Source organism: Toxotes jaculatrix, chromosome 19 (genome assembly GCF_017976425.1).
Source record: "Toxotes jaculatrix isolate fToxJac2 chromosome 19, fToxJac2.pri, whole genome shotgun sequence".
Taxonomy (NCBI): Eukaryota; Metazoa; Chordata; class Actinopteri; family Toxotidae; genus Toxotes; species Toxotes jaculatrix.
In genome coordinates, this window is record NC_054412.1 from 510691 (window position 1) to 522008 (window position 11318).

General features: G+C 44.5%; 1 protein-coding gene across 1 annotated transcript; it reads right to left on the reverse strand.

Annotated features, from left to right (window-relative positions):
• Positions 1-738: 738 nt before the first annotated feature.
• Positions 739-11281, reverse strand: LOC121200058 (NLR family CARD domain-containing protein 3-like). Its single transcript, XM_041065111.1, has 15 exons — positions 10194-11281; positions 9958-10060; positions 8367-8484; positions 8163-8279; positions 7737-7853; positions 7333-7449; positions 7009-7125; positions 6746-6824; positions 6418-6646; positions 3453-5256; positions 3187-3360; positions 2688-2861; positions 2412-2585; positions 1978-2024; positions 739-1623 (listed from the first exon to the last, which is right to left on the reverse strand). The coding sequence occupies exons 3-15, from the start codon at positions 8453-8455 to the stop codon at positions 1055-1057; spliced, it is 3807 nt and encodes a 1268-aa protein (XP_040921045.1). The 5' UTR covers positions 8456-8484; positions 9958-10060; positions 10194-11281; the 3' UTR covers positions 739-1054.
• Positions 11282-11318: the final 37 nt, after the last annotated feature.

Genomic DNA, 11318 nt, shown 5'->3' on the forward strand with positions numbered 1-11318 from the left:
TATGTTTTTATTGAACCTTCCCCTGAGTTTTGTTGTCTTGGTGTGGCTGCTTCCCACAGACAAGAGTATTATATACTGTCACTGTCACTCCACTCTGTGACAGCGCCACACTTGTCTCATCTCTTGATGAGACAAGTTTCCTTGTTTCTGCAATGGATGTCCACATGTCCATTGCAGAGGATGTTGCTCATGAGAATTAACTATCAGTTGTAGCTGGCAACAACAGAACATTTGAATTTGGTGCTTGTGATATTCAAAGGTGTGCGATCACTAAACATCATGTGCTTTGTGTTTTACTTGTTGACAATGACATTATTTGTTGTAGATTATCACGATGTACATGTTCTGACTTTGATTTTGACTAATCATCACTGTGACCACCAGATGCTGCTCAAACACAATGAACAGGAAAACCCATAACGTCTCTCTGCAGGTTCACCTGCAGGCTGATGTCACATCTTCTCATAAATAAAACAATCTGATGTTAAAAGAGTAAAAAACAGGATTAGCATCTGCTCTGTCTGTTAATTAACTGATAACCTTCAATACAGCAACTGACAACAGACAGATTAAATCAGTTTTCTGATGACGAGGTTTTATTTACATCAAAAATAAACACATCAAGAAAACAGGTTAATATTTATGATTCATTTGCAAGTGATCAGTTGTCCAGGTGTGTGTGTGATGGTGTGGTGCAGTCGTTCCAGTCTTTTTTTTTTTTTTTTTTTTTTTTGTGGCTATGTTTTAAGAACAGTGAAAAGTTCATCAACCTTGGACTGAGTGCTGTTAGCACCTGAACAAAGGGAAAAACACTTTTTACAAGCAGGTATTTTATTTTGAAGTCCAATGTTTTAGCAGAAACAAACGTCAGAAATCATATTTACTAATAAGTTCAATGTAAAAATGTCAAGACGTCTTAGAATCGTTAATTAGCAACAACAACAACAAAAAAAAAATGTTCCATTGTCTTAATACATGAAATGTAATTGTCTGAGACAGGCTTGATTCAGTCAGCAGAGCAGTTCTGTGCACAGGGACAGGGAGACTGTCCGTCCTACACTGGACACAGAGACACTGAGGAGTCTAATGACAGCATCAGAGACTCCACCCCGAACCCAAACCCAAACCCAGGGTACAGAGGTTGAGTGAATGTGGTGTTGAAGGTGTGGAGGTGGATCAGTGAGTCAGAGGAGACGCTGTAGAAGGACAGAGAGCCAGCAGGACAGTCCACATACACTGCTACTCTGTGAGAGACAGAGGAGGAGGACGGAGGGAGAGGGACTGATGTTTCCTTGTTATTGTGCCAGACTGAATACCCACCATCAAAGCAGCTGAGACTCCAGGACTGATCATTCCTTCCAAACCTGCAGTCAGCAGCGTCTCCTTTCCTTCTGATTCCTCTGTAAGTCACCGAGACATCAACCTCTCCTCTCCACTCCACCTCCCAGTAACAGCGACCAGTCATACCAGTACCACACAGCAGCTGAGGCCTGCGGTCAAACCTGTCTGGATGATCAGGGTAAGGCTGCTCCTTCTCTCTCATCAGTGTCACCTTCCTGTTGTTCTCAGACAGTTTGAGCTTTCTGTGTGTGGAGTTCGTGTCCAGTGTGAGTTCACAGGCATCTGACAGAGAGAGCGAGACAGTCAGTTAGTCAGTCAGACAGTCAGTCAGTCAGTCAGTCAGACAGTCAGACAGTCAGTCAGACAGTCATTCAGTCAGTCAGACAGTTAGACAGTCAGTCAGACAGTCAGTCAGACAGTCATTCAGTCAGTTAGACAGTTAGACAGTCAGTCAGTCAGACAGACAGACAGTCAGTCAGTCAGTCAGCAGCAGTTTATAACTTGATTTAAGTTCTATAAAGATTTAAAATCTACATGACAAAACTAAAATGATATGAATGAATAAGTAGCCGAGGTAATGACCTTCAACACAAACTGATTGTGTGAGATCATGAATCAAAGTGAAGCCACACTTACACTTCCTCAGACCAGGTTTTAACCACTGTGCTCCGGCATGATCCACCCTGGAGGAGGCAACAGTCGGTCAGTCAGTGGTTTACCAGCATGGCAGAGAAACCTGCTGCCGCTGTTTGAAATGTTCCCCTGATTGTTGCTCAAGAGTAAGATAATGTGAAGAAGTGTCAAAATAATAACAACCAACAAGTGTTTCCCACGTCATTCACTTTAAAATGTACAAGTGTCCGGACTATAGAGCGAAGTGAACTATGACCATCCCACATCACTGGGATGTTGTGCACATCACAACTAACTGTATTCATGCAGTGGAGAATGCAGTAAATGCCTTCGATCAGCTGATGTCTGGTCACCCAGAGATGAAGAGGCTGAGGACAGATGACATATGCTGGATAAGGCACCACTAGAGTGCCTGAGTTCTAGTTGTCTGCTCATACCCGAGAGTGTCCAGTCTCCAGTGTAAAAGCTCCAGTCCGGCAGACAGCAACTTCACTCCTGAGTCTCCTGGATGATTGTAGCTCAGGTCCAGCTCTCTCAGACTTGAGGGGTTAGACTTCAGAGCTGAGACCAGCGATTTGCAACCTTCTTCCGTCACCCGACAGCCCGATAGTCTGAAATCGTTTTAGCTCATCTTAGGAATCATCACTGATGTTGAGCAGGATGTCAAGAAGCATATCAGGGTTAATCTCTTTAACAAACTGCTGATTTCTTACCTGAGAATTTCCAGCCTACAATGTGAAGTCTTGAGTGCAGCAGAGAGAAGCTTCACTCCTGAATCCTGCAGATCGTTGTTACTCAGGTCCAGATATTTTAAATTAGAGGACTGTGAGCTGAGAACTGAAGACAGAGCTTCACAGCTTCTCCTGGCCAGGTGGCACACACCGAGCCTTTAAAGAGAAATATATGTACTGTGAGCAATTAATAGTTCATGTGATTGAAAACTGTGTTTTGTGCAGGGCATGGATCTCAAGACAACACCCAGAACCCGAGCTAGATCAGTATTGTGTCTAACTGAGTTGGGTGGGGTCTTGTTTTACTGCCACAGGTCTGAGTGTTAATGTGTCCAGAGAGAATGTGACATGTTGAGTAAAGAAGAAGGTGGAGATGATCTTTGCCAAAGGCAGGAACAAGTTAAAGGAAAAGGAACGTGGAGGTTCAAACAAATGGCACATCAGCTGCTAAGCTATGTTCATGTTAAAGATGGAACCTGACCTGAGAGTTTCGAGAGTACAGTATGGACTCTTCAGACCAGCAGACAGCAGCTCCACTCCTGAATCCTGCAGGTTGTTGTTACTCAGGTCCAGCTCTCTGAGACTACAGGACTGGGAGCTGAGGACTGAGGCCAGAGAGTTGCAGCTTCTCCCTGTCAGGTTACAGCCACTCAGCCTAGGTTGGAAAGAGTGACGAACAAAGATTAAACATTTTTTAGTTTTTTATAGAAGATCTAATATTTGAATTTTAGAGATCGATCCACTCACAGAGCTTTGCTGGAGGCTTTAACCACTGGCAGCAGCCTCAGAAGAGCCTCCTCTGAAGCAGGGTATTTCTTCAGGTCAAACACGTCCAGATCTTTTTCTGATGACAGTAGGATGAAGACCAGAGCTGACCACTGAGCAGGAGACAGTTCATCTGTGGACAGACGTCCTGAGCTCAGGGACTGTTGGATCTGCTCCTGTAGAGAATGGTCCTTCAGTTCATTCAGACAGTGGAACAGGTTGATGCTTTTTTCTGGAGACAGATTTTCATTAATCTTCTTCTTGATGTACTTGGCTGTTTTCTGGTTGGTCTCTGAGCCACTTCCTGTCTGTGTCAGCAGACCTCGGAGGAGTTTCTCACTGGTCTCCAATGAAAGACCCAGGAGGAACCGGAGGAACAAGTCCAGGTGTCCATTCGAACTCTGTAAGGCCTTGTCCACAGCCCTCTGGTGGAGATGTTTTAGTTTAACATTCATTTGTAATAGTTTTGATTTCTTGAATTTTGTTTGTTCTCCTGACAGCAGATTGACTCCAGAGCTGATGAAGGTCAGATGGACATGAAGAGCAGCCAGAAACTCCTGAAGACTCAGATGGACGAAGCAGAACACTTTGTCCTGGTACAGTCCTCTCTCCTCCTTAAAGACCTGTGTGAACACTCCTGAGTACACTGAGGCTGCTCTGATATCGATGCCACACTCTGTCAGGTCTGATTCATAGAAGATCAGGTTTCCTTTCTGCAGCTGCTCAAAAGCCAGTTTCCCCAGAGACTCCATCATCTTCCTGGTCTCTGGACTCCAGTGTGGATCCGTCTCAGATCCTCTGTCATACTTGACTTTCTTCAGTTTGGACTGAACCACCAGGAAGTGGATGTACATCTCAGTCAGGGTCTTGGGCAGCCCTCCTACCTCTCTGCTTTCCAACACATCCTCCAGAACTGTAGCAGTGATCCAGCAGAAGACCGGGATGTGGCACATGATGTGGAGGCTTCGTGAAGTCTTGATGTGGGAGATGATCCTTCCGGCCTGCTCCTCATCTCTGAACCTCTTCCTGAAGTAGTCCTCCTTCTGTGGGTCAGTGAACCCTCTGACCTCTGTCACCATGTCAACACAGTCAGGAGGGATCTGATTGGCTGCTGCAGGTCGTGTGGTTATCCAGAGGCGAGCAGAGGGAAGCAGTTTCCCTCTGATGAGGTTTGTCAGCAGCACATCCACTGAGGTGGACTCTGTAACATCAGTCAGGATCTCAGTGTTGTGGAAGTCCAGAGGAAGTCGACACTCATCCAGACCATCAAAGATGAACAGAACCTGGACGTCTTCAAACCTGCAGAGTCCTGCTTCTTTGGTTTCAGTGAAGAAGTGATGAACAAGTTCCACCAAGCTGAACTTTTTCTCTTTCAGCACATTCAGCTCTCTGAACGTGAATGGAAATGTGAAGTGTATGTCCTGGTTGGCTTTGTCTTCAGCCCAGTCCAGAGTCAACTTCTGTGTTAGGACTGTTTTCCCAATGCCAGCCACTCCCTTTGTCATCACTGTTCTGATTGGTCCGTCTCTTCCAGGTGAGGCTTTAAAGAGGTCTTGTTGTGTGATGGTAGTTTCTGGTCTGTCTGGTTTCCTGGATGCTGTTTCGATCTGTCTGACCTCATGCTGATCATTGACCTCTGCAGCTCCTCCCTCTGTGATGTAGAGCTCTGTGTAGATCTGATTGAGGAGGGTTGGGTTTCCTGCTTTAGAGATCCCCTCAAACACACACTGGAACTTCTCCTTCAGGTTTTTCTTCAGTTTACTTTGACACCGTGGAGCAAAATTTTCTGAATGAACACAAAACATTTTAAATCACCATTTGGACACTGAGACATCAGTTACTGCTTTTATGTCTTTGCCTATTGATTGTTGCTGCTCATCAATTAAGGTCATTCTCATTAGTGCGCTCCTCCCTCCCTCCCTCCCAGATTTCCCTCAGATTTCCTTAAGGATTATAATAAAGCTGAAGTTTCCCTCCAATATCAACCAAACTTTGACTTCAGCGTCAGAAAACCTTCAGTGTCACTGACGTTTCACTGTGTTAGACACATCATGGTGTCATTTAATAGCATCATATCTTATTGATAAGAGTTTATCTGTTCCCTCTGTTTCACATGGAGGACTGTGAACATCCATTGTGTTACTGTTTGTAGTCCCCGGGACCACAGACACAAAATCAGGTTTACTGAAGTTCCCAAGAACTAGACCTGTTCTGATCAGCCTCTAAGGAGACTGGTTTTGGAACTCTTTAGGATTCTTTGGTTGGTACGTTCCACCCCTGGGTGAGTTTTTGTTTTGGTCTCTTGGAGACTCATGTCTGGTTTCTTGAGTTTGTTCATTATTTCTGATGATAGATGGAAATTCTGTTGTTGTGTTCCTGTTCTTGGGTTTTGTTAGTACTTCCTGTTTTATTTTGAAGCCCCAGCCTTCGTGTATAAGTCCCCTGTCTTTGTCTAGTTTCCCTCCTTTTCTGATTCTGCCCCGCCCTAACTGGATTCACCTGTTGCTCCTTAGCCGTTGTGTATGTAAGTCGCGTTGTTACCCAGTCCCCCTGTCAGTTTGTCTGTGTTGGTTCTGCTGTGTGTGTGTGTGCGTCTGCCCTCCTTCCCCATGTCAGCTCTCCATGTCTGTTCCTGAGCTTTGTGTTTTCCCCTCCTGGACTTTCGTTACCTTTTATCTAACATAAGGATTTTTGGAGTTTGCCTCCTGTTCTGTTTCCTGTCGTTTCCCCTTCATGGCTGATTTTTAGTTGTTTAAATTTTGGTTCCCAGCCCTGGACTTAATGCCAGTGTGTTTCTGAGTTAATGAAAGGGCTGACCATCAGTCTGTCTTGGGGTTTCTGCATTTGGGTTCTGTCCCTCATGTTTACAGCCCATGTTCACAGTATAAGTTATATTCACTGAAGCCCTGTTCCCTCCACCATGATGCAGCTGCTTAAATCCTCTTACTGCTGTGCAGACAGTCAGCCAGCTCCTCCTGCTTCATTCTCCTCAGGAAGTTCACTGTGATCTTCAGAAACGACTCTCTGCTGCTCCTCCTCTGCTCTTCATCCTCACTGCCCAACACCTCCTCATCCTCCCTCTGAGACTCTGAGCATTCTGGGTAATCTGGACTCAGAGACCTCTTGAACTTCTTCAGCTCGTTCTTCACGAAACTGACAACGTTCTCCTCCAGAAGCTGCAGCAGAAAATATTCAAATATAAATTAGAAAACACAGTGACTCGTTTGTAGCTGTTGTTAGTTATCAGTAGCATCTGTGCCTGTACACTCACACACCTTAAATATGGAGTCCAGGTCTGTTTGATGCTGCTGGGCAGACTGACCTCTGAGAGCCTCTGAGCTCTGCTGCTGGACTCTGGAAAATTAGTATTTTTTTAACAAATAACTATAACACACACAGTCTTTTGTGTTTTTTTAAATCATGATTGTTTATGGTAGAAACACAATATGGACACAGTAAATGCTGCACTGGATTTTGAATGGAGTAAATCTTGGCAGTCTACTCCTTCAATAATGAACAGATCTGTGTTCATTCTTACCCTGGATCAGCTGACTGTTGTCCATGTCTGAAGTCAACAGGTCGACCCTTAGACCGGTCACTCTGCATGGACACACAGCTGGATGCAGGAGAGTCCTGTCTCTGCTGGTGGATCTTCCTGTAAACACAGCATATAGCGTTTTGTATCAATTCTACACAGCCTGCAAAGAGACATCAGCAGAAGTGACTTTCTGCTCTAGATTCAACTAAGTGTTTGTGGAGTTCTTCGTTGACAGTGCTGCCTGAAGGTTTGTCTGATCTGATCCTGAGGGAAACAACACACATGTTCAATCAGATTCTTCCTGGATAAAATACGGATTCTTACCCTGGATCAGCTGACTGTTGTCCATGTCTGAAGTCAACAGGTCGACCCTTAGACCGGTCACTCTGCATGGACACACAGCTGGATGCAGGAGAGTCCTGTCTCTGCTGGTGGATCTTCCTGTAAACACAGAACATCCATTTTTAAAGGCATTGGATGTTCATCATATATACCTGGGTAAAACAGTAATCAGATTAACGTGGTGAAGTGTCTCATATAAATAACAGTTTGATTATAGAAATGTTTTTCTTGTAACTTCATAAAATAAGTTCTGAAGCGTTGGCGCTTCATTGAAACACAGCTGGTTTCAGCAGCTTGACTGTTGCATCTAAATAAAAACTCTAAACGTGTTCAGATGTTAAATACTTTCAGCCAGACATCCTGCATTCTCAGCTCTGATTCCTTACCCTGGATCAGCTGACTGTTGTCCATGTCTGAAGTCAACAGGTCGACCCTTAGACCGGTCACTCTGCATGGACACACAGCTGGATGCAGGAGAGTCCTGTCTCTGCTGGTGGACCCTCCTATAAACCAGCACATAGCATTTTGTGTGAGTCAAATTCCACACAGTCTGCAAAGAGACATCAGCAGAAGTGATTTGCTCAAGTCTTCTGTGAAAGTTGAATCTATGGCAGCTGGACTGGTATCAGATTCTTGAAGACGTTTCGCCTCTCATCCAAGAACATCCTCAGAACAGATCTTTGAACTTCATGTAGAAGTGTTTGTGGAGTTCTTCGTTGATAGTGCTGCCTGAAGGTTTGTCTGATCTGATCCTGAGGGAAACAACACACATGTTCAATCAGATTCTTCCTGGATAAAATACGGATTCTTACCCTGGATCAGCTGACTGTTGTCCATGTCTGAAGTCAACAGGTCGACCCTTAGACCGGTCACTCTGCATGGACACACAGCTGGATGCAGGAGAGTCCTGTCTCTGCTGGTGGATCTTCCTGTAAACACAGGACATAATATATAAATATAAGTGCTGAGCTCTGCCACAGAGCAGAGTCATGGACAGTTATGGATCCTCATCTCACCTCTGAGCTTTGGTCTGGATCTCATGGTCCCTATGCAGACTGGTTTTAGAGGGAGGGACTCCCTCCTCTGTGTCCTCACACTGACTCATAGCAGAGCCCCCTCCTGCTGCACTCAGTCCTTACAACAAAGTTTCCATCATTAGTGTTAATGACATGTCACAGATATTCAGAGCATCCAGACAAAGACGCTCAAAGGGTTTGGATCACTGATGAAAGTTTCAGAGCAACTTTTATGTTCAGTTACATCCATTTTACTTTTAATTTAAAAACTCTTTGACTCTCGTCCGGACCGAGACAAAAATCCTTTAGTGAATCATGTTTCCTGGAAACGACAACTGGGCAACATGGTTCAAGCTTTTTATTATTCTGCTAATACCCAGAGACATCTCTGTCTCTGTGTCTCTGCCTGTCTGTCTGCCTGTCTCTCTCTGTCTGTCTGTCTGCCTGTCTGTCTGTCTGTCTGTCTCTGTCTGTCTGTCTGTCTGCCTGTCTCCCTCTCTCTGTCTGTCTCTCTCTGTTTGTCTGTCTGCCTGTCTCTGTGTCTCTGCCTGTCTGTCTCTCTCTCTCTCTCTGTCTGCCTGTCTTTCTCTCTCTCTGCCTGTCTGTCTGTCTGTCTCTGTCTGTCTGTCTGCCTGCCTGTCTCCCTCTCTCTGTCTCTCTGTCTGTCTCTCTCTGTTTGTCTGTCTGCCTGTCTCTGCCTGTCTGTCTGCCCGTCTCTCTCTCTCTCTCTCTCTCTCTCTCTCTCTCTGTCTGTCTGTCTGCCTGTCTGTCTCTCTCTGTTTGTCTGTCTGCCTGTCTCTGTGTCTCTGCCTGTCTGTCTGCCTGTCTCTCTCTCTCTCTCTGTCTGCCTGTCTTTCTCTCTCTCTGCCTGTCTGTCTGTCTGTCTCTGTCTGTCTGTCTGTCTGCCTGTCTCCCTCTCTCTGTCTGTCTCTCTCTGTTTGTCTGTCTGCCTGTCTCTGTGTCTCTGCCTGTCTGTCTGCCTGTCTCTCTCTCTCTCTCTCTCTCTCTGTCTGCCTGTCTTTCTCTCTGTCTGTCTCTCTCTCTGTCTGCAGTAAAACGATAAATTACTGTAGTATATTAATGTTCAGCTCTTCACAGTCGACTGATCTTTGCTCTTGTGTTTTAATCACAGCTTGTGATGATAAGGATGTTGATGCCAACGTGTCCCAGATTTTATGGTTTGATAAGTTGAATTAAATGATAAATTAAAACCTTCAACGCTGATTTTTGAACATTAACTTCAACAACAACTAAAAATTTGAATTTTAAACGTTTTTAAAGTTGGTTTGTCTGGTTTGCTGTTGTAGCTTAGCTTGTAGCTTAGCTAGCTAAATCACTGCTAGCTTATGTGCAGCAGATGTCCTGCGTTTCATGGTGAATAAAACTGAAACTGATACTTTTCTGATCCTGTTGTGTAGAAATTCTGTTTATATAAAAGTTCTAAGTTCTACGTTCTATGACCAGAATGAGGAAACGGTGGTTAATACTGAGCACATCAGTAAAACGCAAAATCAGGACAATTTGCGATACATTTGATTTTATTTAGTAGCTCAGTGCTTTTGTGTGATAGAAATGTAGGAACCTCTTTCACCTGTGATCCAGGCAGTGAAAGCTTTTTCAGCACAACATAACTGGAACAGTAAGGAAGGAATGTCAGTTCCAAAAACCAGGGCTGAACGTCCCCGTGTCTGGTGCTGTGAGGAAAGAACAGATACACATCCAGTCTAACACAACGCTGTATATGAATGCATCACTTATACAAACACCTCTGCAGCCATAAGATCAGTTTAACAACCAGAGACACAAACATGATGTTGGTTACGTTACCTCCTGACGGTAAAAACGAATCTGCACGAAGTCGACGACTGAAGGTAAAAATAAACTGCAGCTTCAAACAGAGTCTGCTGATTCACTGAGTCTGAGCTGATCTGACACCTTCTCTAATGAAATGTGATCACAGAGCAGCGTTGAACTTTGAAATAACAATCTGGAACAACTGGAGTCAAACATTAACAGAATGAATGCTCATCCCAGGATCAGGACGCTCTGGCTCTGCAGCCTGAGACACCAGTCCAACAAGCTGCTGCTATTTCAGTCAATCAAAAGTCTTTCTGTCCGTTATCTCCTCTCCAGCTAATGTTGATCGTCCTGAGGGTTCATTACCTGAGGCAGACACCTGGAAACCTGGTCTCACAGCAGTTCATGACATAAAATTGAATCCACTGATTCGTGTGCAGGAGTTTTCTTTGTCTTTCTGACAGTAAGATCGACTTGAAGTGACTTCAGCATCACTGAACTGGCTTCTGGTTCTGTTCAGACTCTCACAGCACCTGGTCCAGGAAAGAGACAACCTAACCTAAACACACAGGATTCTGGATGTGAACCCTGGTCTCTGGGGTCACAGTGATGTGCCTCGAACATCTGTCGATCAGATGGAGCTGACCAATCATCAGCGCAGCCTCACGAGCTGATGTCAGTCGTAAGAGAACTCAGGTGTGAACGTTACTGAGCTGTCAATCATCCTCACCGGTGGAAGCTCTCTGACCTTTGTATATGACTTGGTATTAATGTGATTTTGTTTTTGTTGTACTGTTAAAATCAGTACATTACATCACAATGGACGACAGCAGCTCCATCATATAACCCACAATGTTAAACTTCTTTGTGTAATGACTGTATTTGTCAAATTTCTGTATTTTTGTTTAATGACGATAAAGAAATCATGAATTTTTCTACTGATGGGTGCTTTAATCTATGTCACGTTTTGTTATGAAATGGTTTATTGTTGTTGTTGTTGTTGTGAAATGATTTAAATAAAGTTGAGCTGTAAAAAGCTCCGCGAGGCAGAGCAGCGTCTTTCAGGAGCAGAGCGTTGAATCGACGTTTAATTTTGAAAGGAACTTCCGGACTGTGTGTCTGTGGAACCTGGAAACAGCAGTGTGAGCGCTGTCC

Bases quoted from the DNA above. Each gene is read 5' to 3' on its own strand.
- LOC121200058 (XM_041065111.1), bottom strand. From the start codon at position 8,455: ATGAGTCAGTGTGAGGACACAGAGGAGGGAGTCCCTCCCTCTAAAACC. The intron at 7,854-8,162 runs GTAAGAATCCGT...GCTGGTTTATAG, and splicing joins CAACAGTCAGCTGATCCAGG to GAGGGTCCACCAGCAGAGAC. The intron at 2,025-2,411 runs GTATGAGCAGAC...TGCCTCCTCCAG, and splicing joins TGGAGACTGGACACTCTCGG to GGTGGATCATGCCGGAGCAC.